Genomic DNA, 15851 nt, shown 5'->3' with positions numbered 1-15851 from the left:
ACATTTGTACTTTTGTTCGCGTTTAGAATATAGACAGTGTAGCATTTTGTCTGCGAATTAACGTTAGTGAGTATTCTGGGATTCGTCTTGTTTATATTTTTAATAAACGATTTTAGTTTATGTTGATTGTTTGTTAATCTTTTTAACACATATATTTTGCAAGTCCATTTTTGACAAAAAACCTGTGCTTCATTGTTTTTAAGCTAATTTAAGGTCTCTTGTAGGATATTTTGTTTGGCTGACTGAACCCAACAGTCTTATTGTCTTTTTGTGTGCCAATTAACACAAATTGATACAACCTTTATTTTGGATCAGGTAAGTGCCCTTGGCCTGTGTTGTTGCCTGTTTGTGTTAATGGTCTGTATGTTGTTTTTGACTGTTCTTTTTGGTCTCTTGTAGGTTCTTTTGTTTGGCTGACTGAACCCTACAGTCTTATTGTCTTTTTGTGTGCCAATTAACACAAATTGATACAACCTTTATTTTGGATCAGGTAAGTGCCCTTGGCCTGTGTTGTTGCCTGTTTGTGTTAATGGTCTGTATGTTGTTTTTGACTGTTCTTTTTGGTCTCTTGTAGGTTCTTTTGTTTGGCTGACTGAACCCTACAGTCTTATTGTCTTTTTGTGTGCCAATTAACACAAATTGATACAACCTTTATTTTGGATCAGGTAAGTGCCCTTGGCCTGTGTTGGTGCCTGTTTGTGTTTGTTCAAAGTGTTTTGATTAAGTTTGTTTTCCATCTTGATAATAAATGTTTTTTTGGTTACCAGGATGGATCTGCAAAGTAGTGTTTTTCTTGGCTGGACTAGCTACTAAATGCCTATATTGTTTGTTGTTTTTTTTTAAATTTGTTAAATGTTTGTTGTTGTTTTTTAAGGTGTTTGTGATGTGTTTGATGCTCAGAATTTAAATTAGTTAAAATGTAATAAAATTTCAATTTAACATGTGTAGCTTTTTAAAAAATATTAATATATTATGTTTTTTGAATTTTTATTTTCCATTTCTTCCTGAATTGAACCCAGAAAAAATGTCGTACGCTCCTGCAGTAAGTTGACACCCCCTTTTTTTAACCATTTATTGTTTTTATATTTTTAGGACTTTGTTTTTTTATTATTCAACATCTCTATTTTTTTTTATATAAAAGTGTGTGATGTCTATATTTATCGCAGCCGAAGCCCTACCTCCCCAACCCACGCCACCACTCCCACCCCAACCGCCAGCCCCACAACCACAACCGGCTCCTCATCAACCAAGGCAACGGAGGCGTGCTAGGCCACCAATTTTCCGAACCCGTGTCCTACTTTTTGGGGTGCCAGATGATGTGGTGGTGCGTAGATACAGGCTGCCACCACATCTAATCCTAGACACTCTCTCCATAATAGAGAGTGATCTGGAGTCAGAAATTCGGTATCCTACAGCAATACCACCATTGACACAATTCCTTGCTGTGTTACATTTTTTGGCTACAGCCTCATATCAGCATGTTGTGGGAGACCTGGTTGGCATGTCGCAGGGCCAGTTCAGTAAGGTCCTGCGGCGTGTCTGCCAGGCTTTCCTAAAGCGTGTAAAGCAATTTATTGATATGCCTTTGGATGTTGGTGCCCTAGATGTGGTGAAGCGGCAATTTGAGGAAGGTGGTAGTCGCTTCCCACATGTTATTGGGGTTGTGGATGGCACACATGTAGCTATTCAGCCACCAAGACATAATGAAGAAATTTATAGAAACAGGAAACTGTTTCATTCTCTGAATGTAATGGTTGTTTGTGGGCCATCCCTCCAGATCCTTTCCCTGAATGCAAAGTTTACTGGAAGTTCACATGATGCATATGTCATTAGACAATCAGGGATATGGCAGAGATTAAGATCAAGTCAACGAGCAGACATGTGGTTATTGGGTGAGTTGGTGCACATTTTTTGTTTTCACAAATATTTTGAGTTAAAAATATACTATTTTTAATTTTGGGTTTTTCATCAAACAGGAGACCGTGGATATCCTTGCACCCCCTGGCTCATGACTCCTTACCGTAATCCCAGGCCAGGACCACAGATGGCATTTAACTCCGCGCTTACTGCCACTAGGCAGCTGGTGGAGCGCACAATTGGTGTCCTTAAAGGGCGGTTTCGTGTGCTCCACCGCACTGGTGGCGACATCATGTATTCGCCGGAGATGGCAAGTAAAATAGTGGTCCTGTGCGCAATACTACATAATATCGCGGTAAGGAGTAGTGTAGAGCTTCCACAGGCAGAGGAATTGCCTGATGAGGAGCCAGGGGTTGTTCGACACTTCGGTGGGGGGAGTGTTACACGGAGGGGGAGCCAAGTCAGGGCAAGGATTGTTGCCGAATATTTCAGGTATAGTGTTTTTATATTATCTTTTTTATTAAAATTAAAAGCACAGTATGCTTATGTATTATTTTTAATGTTGTCATTTTTTTTGTTATTGTAAAGTGATTGTGTAATGCTTTTGTTGTGTTGGAATGTGTAATATTTCTTATAGTAAAAATCCGGAAACATGTTAAGGTTTAATTTTTTTAAGTGAAAAAAAAACAATGTGATGTTGCTAAATAGTGTCCTTATTTGTTTTATATCCTAAAATCCTGATTATGTAAACAAACACACAAAAAAATGATACTGAATGTTGCCCACTTTGTGACTGTCCAGCTGAATGATCACAAAAACTGTGGTGAGTACACAGATATGTATAGTAATTTAGACAAAACTGTGTGTCTGTGTTTGTGTTTTTGTGTAATTTTTTTTTTTGGTCTAAAATTTGCTTCTGCGAATGCGTATTTCCGCTCGAGCGAAATAACACTCTGCTCTTCACAGCATTGCAAAGATCAATAAAGTTATTAGAAATGACAACATAGATTTTTGACCAATCACATGCTAACAGACACTATAAATATATGCCCAAATAAGGAAAACGCCATTGCCATGATGCGTGCTGCACCTTTCACCAGGCGGGAGCTCCGCGTCCTGGTTGCGGTGATGGACCGCCGCGTAGGCCGCGTTGGGCGCTTCATCCCAAATAGGGTTAAGCGCGAGGCCTACGCGGAGGTCCGCCGCCTGCTGCGTTCTCGCGTCCGCAGCAGGCGGACAATCATACAACTAGAGAGGAGATGGAGTGATCTCCGCAGGAGGACTCCAGAGCTGTTGGCGGAGATCCGCCAGCAAATACGTTCAATGCATACACGAAGTAAGTTACATTACATAAGATTATTAGCATAAATTGTGCTAATGGGGGTAATTCCAAGTTGATTGCAGCAGGAATTTAGTTACCAATTGGCAAAAACCAAGTGCACTGCAGGGGATGCATATTTAACATGTGCAGAGAGAGTTAGATTTGGGTGGGGTGGGTTCAATCGGCAATATAATTTGCAGTGTAAAAATGAAGCAGTCCGTTTTTACCCTGCACAGAATAAAATAACCCACCCAAATCAAACTCTCTCTGCACATGTTATATCTGCCTCCCCTGCAGGCCACATGGTTTTGGGCAATTGCTAAATAAATTCCTGCTGCGAACAACTTGGAATTACCCACAATTTACAAGTGGTAGGCTAATTGCAACACTGAGTGTCTATTTTGGTACAATAGGACAGTGTGTGTGGTTAGGTCAAACAGTACTGACTGTAGCAAAGTGCCACCAAACAAGTGCATGTTTTGCAGAATTAATAACCATGCAGGAAACTGTACCCAAAATCTTGATCAGTGCTGTCTATATAATAAGGTGCCTTGAATAGTGATCTGGTGATGTTGCCTAGACCATTCAATATGACTCAATGGAATAGATTAAGGAATGAGCTTCAAAATAATAGTTTGTTCTCATTTTGATTGCTGTGGGCAACATGAAGAGGTTTTTACAATCTTTTTTAAGCAAAATAAAAAAAAAATTAACATGGAACAGAACAGTGAAATTTCTACTTGTTTAGTATGTAATTTAACATGCTAACTAAATTTAATAAAAATTATCTTTATAGGACGACAACAACGCCAGAGCTCTCAGCCCCCTTCCCCTTCCCAGTCCCCCTCCCCTTCTCACTCCCCCTCCCCTTCCCAGTCCCCCTCCCCTTCCCAGTCCCCATCAGCTTCCCAGTCCCCCTCAGCTTCCCAGTCCCCCTCAGCTTCCCAGTCCCCCTCAGCTTCCCAGTCCCCCTCAGCTTCCCAGTCCCCCTCAGCTTCCCAGTCCCCCTCAGCTTCCAACGCCCCCTCAGCTTCCCAGGCCCACTCCACTTTCCACTCCCCTTCTCACACCACCTCTCCATCTCTTTCTGTGACCCCTTCTCCTCCTTCCCATACCCCTTCTCCTTCAACTTCAAAATCCCCTTCTCAGCCCCCCTCACCCTCTATTGGCTTAACTTTCTCCGCCCCCCTCGCCCTCTCAATCAGACCCACCCTCTGAAATTTTTTGCCCAATCCAGCCTCCTTCCCCCATCCCTCCTCCTTCCCCAATCCCTCCTCCTTCCCCCATCCACCCGCCTTCCCCCATCCAGCCGCCTTCCCCACCCAGTGAGTGGGCACAAGAAGCACCTGATGATTTTCCTGCCAACCATCATGTTGCAGAGGAAAGTAAGTGTTTGAACATGTTGATTAAAAAAAAAACCTACTTACACTTACAATGACAAAACATGCAGTGTTGTACTGTTGGAATTGTTGTACCAAGGACAACTATTTGTGTGATTCTTCATGGTCTACATGTTGCATTTACATTTTTGAGAGTGTCATTATATGTACAGTGTTTATGTGGGCAATGTTTTGTGTGTCCACTGTAGGTCGACACTCATTAGGTCGACAGGGTTGCCAGGACAACAGGGTTTATATGTGTTAGTTTTTCGGGGAAACAGTTAGACCAGAGTGGAGTTTAGTATGTTGTTGGTCTTTTACACTTGTGCCTGTGTAGTCTTAATATTTTCACTTACAAATCACATGCTTCACTTTGTTAGGCAGCCTAATGACACAATGATTGGTGGTGTGAAAGTTACACTCACAAAATGTTTTTGGGATAAATTCAAACCTGTTTGACCTTATTTAGTAAGGGCAGCTTTCAGGGAGTGTGGGCATGCTAGGATATGTTGTCCTTCTGAAGATGTTGATATGCAGTGTGATGAGGCTGGACCAAACCCATAAAAATTAGAAAATAAACACAACAGATGTGAATGAATGCCAACATGGTGTAACATTGACGAAGATGGTAGTTATCTTGAACATGGGATGTCGCCCATAGCAAACAATAAGATTATACTTTACAATTGTGTACCCACTTCTACAAGATAAGATTATTATTTTTGCTTGTTTGCTATGGGCAACGCTCCATCTTAAATAGAACTCACATAGTAGTAAATGTACCCCATGGTCTCGTAAACTGTTAAAATATAAAAAAAAAGGCTGAGCAGGCTTGTGTGTTCTGATAATGAATGTACCATAAAACAGCCATGATGTAGTAACTTTGCCATTAAGCAGGCCTGTCCAAACTGCGGACCTCCAACTGTTGAGAAACTACACATCCCAGCATGCCCTGACACAGCTTTGGCATTCCCTGGCCCCTAAACTGTGTCAAGGCATGCTGGTATATGTAGTTTCACAACAGCTTGAGGGATGCAGTTTGGACATGCCTGCATTAAAGTGTGCTTTGTGCCTTGCTTGTATAATAAGTAATGTGAGTAAGTTAGTAATGTTTATGTTGGCTCTTAATTTCAGATGTTGCCGTTGGAGATCCCACTTCTTTTGGGGACATTCTTCAAAACATGAAGATACATTTACAGGCCTTGCTGGGTCTGGTTGACAAAATGCAAAAGTTGCATTAGTTTTGTTTAACAAATGTTAATATTTTAATTTTTTCTATTATAAAAATAAAAAATGTTACCAAATAAAATAAATAATTTTTTCTAGTTAAGCGGGTGTTTAGTATTTATTAATGCAATACAGGAGCAGCAGATTGCCTATCACACATTTATTACCTTCAACATTTCATACATCTAACGTAAGTTTGGTTTAAAATTAAAAAATACATATGTTGTTATTGTCTTAAAAAACATGCAAACACCTTCATTCACATACTAAAACTCTATTAAAAAAAAAAAAAAAAAAACAAGTAGACCAAGCACATTTCAAACATCTATATTTCTAGAAAAAAAAAACAAATAGATGAGGTACAATTATGGCTACAAAGTGTTCTTCAGGTATTTTAAAAAGACTTAATTGATCATGAACATTCCAATTCATTTCACTAATTGAATTCGTAATTGAGGAGGGCTTGTGGACTTTCAATTGTAAGGTGTTCTTCCACTTAATAGTTGAAAAAAACCATTGTGGTGCGTTTTTCCTTTAAAGTGAGCACTTTTAATGTAAAATGTGTAAATCTACTACAACTTAGTATTTTGACGATTAAGTATGTGTTAATGCGATGGTTTCGCATTGCTGCGATGTTTTTGCATTGCTGCGATGTCATTTGGCGTACGCCCACTTTGTGTAATACTGCGTACGAATGAGCAACAATACGTTGGGGGCGGATGTTCGCAAATTTACTACATTAACGCAAATTTACGAATAGGTTGTGCGAACGAAAAACTTAGCGACCAACTCGGAATGAGGGCCTTTGTTAGATAATGGGCAAAACCATATGCACTGCAGGGGGGGCAGATGTGCAGAGAGAGTTAGATTTGGGTAGGTTATATTGTTTCTGTACAGGGTAAATATTGGCTGCTTTATTTTTACATTGCAATCTAGATTTCAGTTTGAACACACCACACCAAAATCTAACTCTCTATGCACGTTACATCTGCCCCCCCTGCAGTGCACATGGTTTTGCCCATTAGCTAACAAATTTGCCACAGACTCAAACCCAGAGATCTAATAATGGAGGAGAATATCTCCACAGAGAGGTGGAACAATTATTGAGAAAATATGGACTTGAGCATCAATTGACCACTGCCTATACTCCTGGGCAAAATGGTTTCAGTGAACGAACAAACTGTACAAAAGTGGAGAAAGCTGTATGCTAAAGGGCACAGGCCTAGACAGTTTTGGCAGAAGCCGTGTCTCAAAATCCTTTCTCCTATAGTTGCCTAATAGACATAAAACCTATTGAAGCATGTCCAAAGAGAAACCAAGTGTAAAACATTTCAGAACTTTTGGAAGTATTGCCTAGGTACATATAGCAAAAGAATGAAGTTGAAAGCTGGATTCAAAATCAGTACAGTGCATCATGCCCGTGAGCCAATCAGAGCTCACGGACCGGCAGCTAAGGCTCTTGATTGGCTGCCGGTCCGCGAGCTCTGATTGGCTCATGGGCCGGCGCCGAATTGAAGATACACACCGCCGCCAGAGCCGGAGGGGTAGGGGAGGCGCACGCTGCGCTCTCCTACCCCTCACAGCAGCGCGGTAAGCAGCACTTTTTTTTTGAGGGGGGGAGTGAGGCACTGTGGGGACATATGTATCAGCACTGGGGGCATATGAGGCACTGTGGGGGCATGTGTATCAGCACTGGGGGCATGTGTATCTGCACTGTGTGGGCATATCTGGCACTGTGTGGGCATATCTGGCACTGTATGGGCATGTGTATCTGCACTGGGGGCATATCTGGCACTGGGGATAATGTGTATCTGCACTGGGGCATATCTGGCACTGTGTGGGCATATCTGGCACTGTGTGGGCATATCTGGCACTGTATGGGCATGTGTATCTGCACTGGGGGCATATCTGGCACTGGGGGATATCTGGCACTGTATGGGCATGTGTATCTGCACTGGGGGCATATCTGGCACAGGGGATATCTGGCACTGTAGGGGCATGTGTATCTGCACTGGGGGCATATCTGGCACTGGGGGATATCTGGCACTGTGTGGGCATATCTGGCACTGGGGGCATATCTGGCACTGTGGGAGGCGCTGTGGGGACATGTGTATCTGCATCGGGGGCATATCTGGCACTGTGGGGGCATATCTGGCACTGTGGGGACATGTGTGTCTGGCACTGGGGGCATATATGTATCTGGCACTGGGGGCATATAGTTATCTGGCACTGTGGTGACACCCATTTTTTGGCATTTTTATATGTATGTGGCACTGTACAACATGACTAAACAGGGTTATGACACAAGGTCACACTCCTACAAACGTCATACCGAAAGGTGTGTGCACAATATGGGGCGTGGCTTTGTGACAACTAGGCCACCCCCCCCATTTTTGCATGATAGTGGCTCTTGCACTTGCCTATGGATCTTTTCTGGCTCTTTGCCTCCGACTGGTTGGCCACCCCTGGTGCAAAACATCAATAATGGTGACAGTGAAAGCAGTCCTGATTTTGAGTTCAGAGACTGATGCTTGTAGCGAGGGGAGATGTTGAAAGAGGAGTGTGCTATTGTGCAGACTCCATATTGTTTCTCCAGGGAGGCTTCATTCCCTGTACCAAAATGGCCACCAACTTATGTAGTGCACATGTGTGATACAATCTTGTCACTGTGTTAGAGTGCCACAGTTGGAGACAGTAGTTTTCTACTTAGCCCCATGTGACCTGTGAATTACCTGACATTACAGATGCTGTTTCAGCATCTTGGACCACTATCCACAAGCTGGTGAGCTGTATGACACCTCTGCTCCATCCAATTATTCCTTTAATAGCTAAGTAACTGCGATGTTTCTATTCTTAGTGCATCCACTGGTCTGTACAAAACCTCTGCCACATCATTAAGCCTGTACATACAGATTTCCAACAAGAAGTGGTCAAAATGGTGTATACTGCATACTGATAGGTGGTTGTAAATGGGCATGTGCCACCCGCCACTCCTGTAGCACTTCCTGGTTCGGCACTGTACCATCCAGTGCCGTTTCTTGTGGCGGACGAGCTGTGCAACCGCACAGGGTGCCTGGTGCTGCACTTTGTCCCCTTACTGCCTCCCCTCCTCCCTCCTCTTCCCAAGTACTGCGCTCAGGGGGTGGAGTTTTGAGTAATGGCGCAGTTGCGTCGTGACATTATGACGGAACCGCTTCATTCCGTGAAACTCCAGCCCCTGAGTGGGGTACGTGGAAAGAGGAGGGGGGGCATGTTATTCCCATAACAACCAACATTCCCTTTAGCAATGAGCATTCCCCTTGACAATGGCCCTCATTCCGAGTTGTTCGCTCGCTAGCTACTTTTAGCAGAAATGCAAACACAAAGCCACCGCCCTCTGGGAGTGTATCTTAGCATAGCAGAATTGCTAACGAAAGATTAGCAATTCTGCTAATATTAGCAGAATTGCTAACGAAGGCAATTTCCGTGCAGTTTCTGAGTAGCTCCAGACCTACTCCTAGATTGCGATCACCTCAGTCCGTTTAGTTCCTGGTTTGACGTCACAAACACGCCCAGCGTCCGGCCAGCCATTCCCCCGTTTCTCCAGCCACTCCTGCGTTTTTACCTGGCACACCTGCGTTTTTTTAGCATACTCCCTTAAAACGGCCAGTTTCCACCCAGAAACACCCACTTCCTGTCAATCAGCAGAGCGACTGAAAAGCTTTGTTCGCCTGTGAGTAAAATAGCATAGTTTTGTGTAAATTTGCTTAGCGCGTGCGCCCTGCTGTGCATACGCATGTGCAGAACTGCTGGATTTTAGCCTATTATCAATTCTGCTAAAATTAGCAGCGAGCGAACAACTCGGAATGAGGGCCAATGAGCATTCCCTTTGGCAACGAGCATTCCCCTTGGCAACAGAGCATAAAACCATGACACCCAGCTCGTGAAACCCCTGGCAACAAGCATGACACCCAGCGCATGATACCCCTGTCAGCGAGCATGACATCTAGAGATGAGCGGGTTCGGGTTTTACTCGGATTTACTCGGTTCAAAAAACGGCATCTTATTAGCTATCCAAAACACGAGACATCAGTGAGCCAATAAGATGCCATTTTGGGAACTGAGTAAAACCGGAACCCGCTCATCTCTAATGACACCCAGCGCGTGAACCGCTGGCAACGAGCAAGTAATTTAAAAGTAATTAGAAGCTTTACTGTAGGGCATAATGTATCATGGGCATTGCGGTGTGTGGCATAATATGGTGCAAGGGGCACTACTGTGTGGGGCTTAATATGGTGGAATTTATTTTTATTCCTGTGGTGGCAGAGGTCTGTTGTTGCAGGGTCAAAAACTGGGGTGTAAGGTAGTCTTTTCCTGTGAGGCCACGCCCATTTTTTTAGTAAGGCCATGCCCATTTAGTGAGGTCACGCCCCCTTACCGGGACGCAAAATTGTTTTTTATGTCTATGGGGGGCGCATTTTTAATATCTGGGGGGCGCATTTTTTACTGTTCGCAATGGGTGCCAAATTGTCTAGAAACGGCCCTGGTACCATCCCACATGACTTGTGTTACTTCATCACCATCTCGTTTCGACAAGGTTGTCTTTATCAAGACATGCTGAACAAATGGACATTGGCTTTTAAAACGGGGACATCCAATCACGTTCTTCCCTATTGAAAGCCATATGAAACACATCTATTTCTATGCTAAATATACATGTAATAAGGGATAATATGTATAGTATAGTATAGTATAGTATATGTCTATTCTTAACATAAATTTATTACAGCACTTATATATGATTTTTCTTTTCTAAAATCAATAAAAACTAAAATAAAACACAGACCAGTCATATTATATCACAAGATGACACCATTAGTTGCTATGCAAAAAGGCAGCATATAAGCCATTTTCAAAGGGATGTAAACATACATTATTTATTACCAGTTATTTATATAGCGCACACATTCCGCAGCGGATATATATATATATTTTTTAGCCATTCACATCAGTCCCTGCCCCAGTGGAGCTTACAATCTATATACCCTACCATATGTACACGCACACACATTCACACCAGGGTTAATTTTGTTAGGAGCCAATTAACCTACCAGTATATTTTTAGATTGTGGGAGGAAACAGGAGTGCCTGGAGGAAACCCACGCAAGCACGGGGAGAATATACAAACTCCACACAGTTAGGGCCAAAGTGAGAATCAAACCCATGACCTCAGTGCTGTGAGGCAGTAATTCTAACCATTACAACATCAATGTGAATAGGATGCACAAGCAGCTTTTGATGGTTAAAATGATATGCAGCATACCTACAGTATATTCTGTGTGTGACTGCGGCTGTATCTGCATCCTAAATGCTATGCTACTGTGTTTTCCTTCAAAACACTGTAACATATCATTTCATATGGAAATACAGCCGCAGTCAACACAGAATATAGGCATGCTGCATATCATTTTAAACAGCAGAGTCTGCTTGTATGTCTTATTGGCATACCGATATGAATTAGTGATGAGCACCGGAAATTTTTCGGGTTTTGTGTTTTGGTTTTGGGTTCGGTTCCGCGGCCGTGTTTTGGGTTCGAACGCGTTTTGGCAAAACCTCACCGAATTTTTTTTGTCGGATTCGGGTGTGTTTTGGATTCGGGTGTTTTTTTCAAAAAACCCTAAAAAACAGCTTAAATCATAGAATTTGGGGGTCATTTTGATCCCAAAGTATTATTAACCTCAATAACCATAATTTCCACTCATTTTCAGTCTATTCTGAACACCTCACAATATTATTTTTAGTCCTAAAATTTGCACCGAGGTCGCTGGATGGCTAAGCTAAGCGACCCAAGTGGCCGACACAAACACCTGGCCCATCTAGGAGTGGCACTGCAGTGTCACGCAGGATGGCCCTTCCAAAAAACACTCCCCAAACAGCACATGACGCAAAGAAAAAAAGAGGCGCAATGAGGTAGCTGTGTGAGTAAGCTAAGCGACCCTAGTGGCCGACACAAACACCTGGCCCATCTAGGAGTGGCACTGCAGTGTCACGCAGGATGGCCCTTCCAAAAAACACTCCCCAAACAGCACATGATGCAAAGAAAAAAAGAGGCGCAATGAGGTAGCTGTATGAGTAAGCTAAGCGACCCTAGTGGCCGACACAAACACCTGGCCCATCTAGGAGTGGCACTGCAGTGTCACGCAGGATGGCCCTTCCAAAAAACACTCCCCAAACAGCACATGACGCAAAGAAAAAAAGAGGCGCAATGAGGTAGCTGTGTGAGCAAGCTAAGCGACCCTAGTGGCCGACACAAACACCTGGCCCATCTAGGAGTGGCACTGCAGTGTCACGCAGGATGGCCCTTCCAAAAAACACTCCCCAAACAGCACATGACGCAAAGAAAAAAAGAGGCGCAATGAGGTAGCTGTGTGAGTAAGCTAAGCGACCCTAGTGGCCGACACAAACACCTGACCCATCTAGGAGTGGCACTGCAGTGTCACGCAGGATGGCCCTTCCAAAAAACACCCCCCAAACAGCACATGACGCAAAGAAAAATGAAAGAAAAAAGAGGTGCAAGATGGAATTGTCCTTGGGCCCTCCCACCCACCCTTATGTTGTATAAACAGGACATGCACACTTTAACCAACCCATCATTTCAGTGACAGGGTCTGCCACACGACTGTGACTGAAATGACGGGTTGGTTTGGACCCCCACCAAAAAAGAAGCAATTAATCTCTCCTTGCACAAACTGGCTCTACAGAGGCAAGATGTCCACCTCATCATCATCCTCCGATATATCACCGTGTACATCCCCCTCCTCACAGATTATCAATTCGTCCCCACTGGAATCCACCATCTCAGCTCCCTGTGTACTTTGTGGAGGCAATTGCTGCTGGTCAATGTCTCCACGGAGGAATTGATTATAATTCATTTTAATGAACATCATCTTCTCCACATTTTCTGGATGTAACCTTGTACGCCGATTGCTGACAAGGTGAGCGGCGGCACTAAACACTCTTTCGGAGTACACACTTGTGGGAGGGCAACTTAGGTAGAATAAAGCCAGTTTGTGCAAGGGCCTCCAAATTGCCTCTTTTTCCTGCCAGTATAAGTACGGACTGTCTGACGTGCCTACTTGGATGCGGTCACTCATATAATCCTCCACCATTCTTTCAATGGGGAGAGAATCATATGCAGTGACAGTAGACGACATGTCCGTAATCGTTGTCAGGTCCTTCAGTCCGGACCAGATGTCAGCATCAGCAGTCGCTCCAGACTGCCCTGCATCACCGCCAGCGGGTGGGCTCGGAATTCTGAACCTTTTCCTCGCACCCCCAGTTGCGGGAGAATGTGAAGGAGGAGATGTTGACAGGTCGCGTTCCGCTTGACTTGACAATTTTGTCACCAGCAGTTCTTTGAACCCCAGCAGACTTGTGTCTGCCGGAAAGAGAGATCCAAGGTAGGTTTTAAATCTAGGATCGAGCACGGTGGCCAAAATGTAGTGCTCTGATTTCAACAGATTGACCACCCGTGAATCCTTGTTAAGCGAATTAAGGGCTCCATCCACAAGTCCCACATGCCTAGCGGAATCGCTCTGTGTTAGCTCCTCCTTCAATGTCTCCAGCTTCTTCTGCAAAAGCCTGATGAGGGGAATGACCTGACTCAGGCTGGCAGTGTCTGAACTGACTTCACGTGTGGCAAGTTCAAAAGGTTGCAGAACCTTGCACAACGTTGAAATCATTCTCCACTGCGCTTGAGACAGGTGCATTCCACCTCCTATATCGTGCTCAGTTGTATAGGCTTGAATGGCCTTTTGCTGCTCCTCCAACCTCTGAAGCATATAGAGGGTTGAATTCCACCTCGTTACCACTTCTTGCTTCAGATGATGGCAGGGCAGGTTCAGGCGTTTTTGGTGGTGCTCCAGTCTTCTGTACGTGGTGCCTGTACGCCGAAAGTGTCCCGCAATTCTTCTGGCCACCGACAGCATCTCTTGCACGCCCCTCTCGTTTTTTAAATAATTCTGCACCACCAAATTCAAGGTATGTGCAAAACATCGGACGTGCTGGAATTTGCCCATATTTAATGCACACACAATATTGCTGGCGTTGTCCGATGCCACAAATCCACAGGAGAGTCCAATTGGGGTAAGCCATTCTGCGATGATCTTCCTCAGTTGCCGTAAGAGGTTTTTAGCTGTGTGCGTATTCTGGAAAGCGGTGATACAAAGCGTAGCCTGCCTAGGAAAGAGTTGGCGTTTGCGAGATGCTGCTACTGGTGCCGCCGCTGCTGTTCTTGCGGCGGGAGTCCATACATCTACCCAGTGGGCTGTCACAGTCATATAGTCCTGAGCCTGCCCTGCTCCACTTGTCCACATGTCCGTGGTTAAGTGGACATTGGGTGCAACTGCATTTTTTAGGACACTGGTGAGTCTTTTTCTGAGGTCTGTGTACATTTTCGGTATCGCCTGCCTAGAGAATTGGAACCTAGATGGTATTTGGTACCGGGGACACAGTACCTCCAACAAGTCTCTAGTTGCCTCTGCAGTAATGATGGATACCGGAACCACGTTTCTCACCGCCCAGGATGCCAAGGCCTCAGTTATCCGCTTTGCAGCAGGATGACTGCTGTGATATTTCATCTTCCTCGCAAAGGACTGTTGGACAGTCAATTGCTTGGTGGAAGTAGTAAAAGTGGTCTTACGAGTACGACTTCCCCTCTGGGATGACCATCGACTCCCAGCAGCAACAACAGCAGCGCCAGCAGCAGTAGGCGTTACACGCAAGGATGCATCGGAGGAATCCCAGGCAGGAGAGGACTCGTCAGAATTGCCAGTGACATGGCCTGCAGGACTATTGGCATTCCTGGGGAAGGAGGAAATTGACACTGAGGGAGTTGGTGAGGTGGTTTGCGTGAGCTTGGTTACAAGAGGAAGGGATTTACTGGTCAGTGGACTGCTTCCGCTGTCGCCCAAAGTTTTTGAACTTGTCACTGACTTATGATGAATGCGCTGCAGGTGACGTATAAGGGAGGATGTTCCGAGGTGGTTAACGTCCTTACCCCTACTTATTACAGCTTGACAAAGGCAACACACGGCTTGACAAATGTTGTCCGCATTTCTGTTGAAATACTTCCACATCGAAGAGCTGATTTTTTTGGTATTTTCACCAGGCATGTCAATGGCCCTATTCCTCCCACGGACAACAGGTGTCTCCCCGGGTGCCTGACTTAAACAAACCACCTCACCATCAGAATCCTCCTGGTCAATTTCCTCCCCAGCGCCAGCAACACCCATATCCTCCTCATCCTGGTGTACTTCAACACTGACATCTTCAATCTGACTATCAGGAACTGGCATGCTCTTCACGTCCAGTGTTGGGAAGGTCAGACATCGCAAACAACACAATTGGACTCTCCTTGTGGATTTGTGATTTCGAAGAACGCACAGTTCTTTGCTGTGCTTTTGCCAGCTTGAGTCTTTTCATTTTTCTAGCGAGAGGCTGAGTGCTTCCATCCTCATGTGAAGCTGAACCACTAGCCATGAACATAGGCCAGGGCCTCAGCCGTTCCTTGCCACTCCGTGTGGTAAATGGCATATTGGCAAGTTGACGCTTCTCCTCCGACAATTTTATTTTAGATTTTTGAGTCCTTTTTTTACTGATATTTGGTGTTTTGGATTTTACATGCTCTGTACTATGACATTGGGCATCGGCCTTGGCAGACGACGTTGCTGGCATTTCATCGTCTCGGCCATGACTAGTGGCAGCAGCTTCAGCACGAGGTGGAAGTCGATCTTGATTTTTCCCTATTTTTGGAACCTCAACATTTTTGTTCTCCATATTTTAATAGGCACAACTAAAAGGCACCTCAGGTAAACAATGGAGATGGATGGATACTAGTATACTTATGGATTGACGAGCGACTGCCGACACAGAGGTAGCTACAGCCGTGGACTACCGTACTGCGTCTGCTGCTAATATAGACTGGATGATAATGAGATATAAAATATATATATATCACTACTGCAGCCGGACAGGTATATATTATATAATGACGGACCTGCTGGACACTGTCAGCACTGCAGACTCCT

General features: G+C 44.4%; 1 protein-coding gene across 1 annotated transcript; it reads left to right on the top strand.

The window, feature by feature from the left end:
• The first annotated feature begins 1351 nt into the window (after positions 1–1351).
• On the top strand, positions 1352–4125 carry LOC134911102 (putative nuclease HARBI1). Its single transcript, XM_063919474.1, has 4 exons — positions 1352–1892; positions 1977–2349; positions 2659–2680; positions 3975–4125. Exons 1-3 carry the CDS (start codon positions 1502–1504, stop codon positions 2660–2662), a joined length of 768 nt encoding a protein of 255 aa, XP_063775544.1. The 5' UTR covers positions 1352–1501; the 3' UTR covers positions 2663–2680; positions 3975–4125.
• The last annotated feature ends 11726 nt before the right edge of the window (positions 4126–15851 follow it).

The sequence above is a fragment of the Pseudophryne corroboree genome, chromosome 4, assembly GCF_028390025.1.
Source record: "Pseudophryne corroboree isolate aPseCor3 chromosome 4, aPseCor3.hap2, whole genome shotgun sequence".
Taxonomy (NCBI): Eukaryota; Metazoa; Chordata; class Amphibia; order Anura; family Myobatrachidae; genus Pseudophryne; species Pseudophryne corroboree.
The sequence above is the reverse complement of the archived record's forward strand: the minus strand, read 5'-3'. Positions and strand labels throughout refer to the sequence as shown.

What these genes read in the sequence shown, in the direction of transcription:
- LOC134911102 (XM_063919474.1), top strand. Translation starts at nt 1,502, where the DNA reads ATGTCGCAGGGCCAGTTCAGTAAGGTCCTGCGGCGTGTCTGCCAGGCT. An exon ending in AGCAGACATGTGGTTATTGG is followed by an intron (nt 1,893 to 1,976) that starts GTGAGTTGGTGC and finishes TTCATCAAACAG; the next exon opens with GAGACCGTGGATATCCTTGC.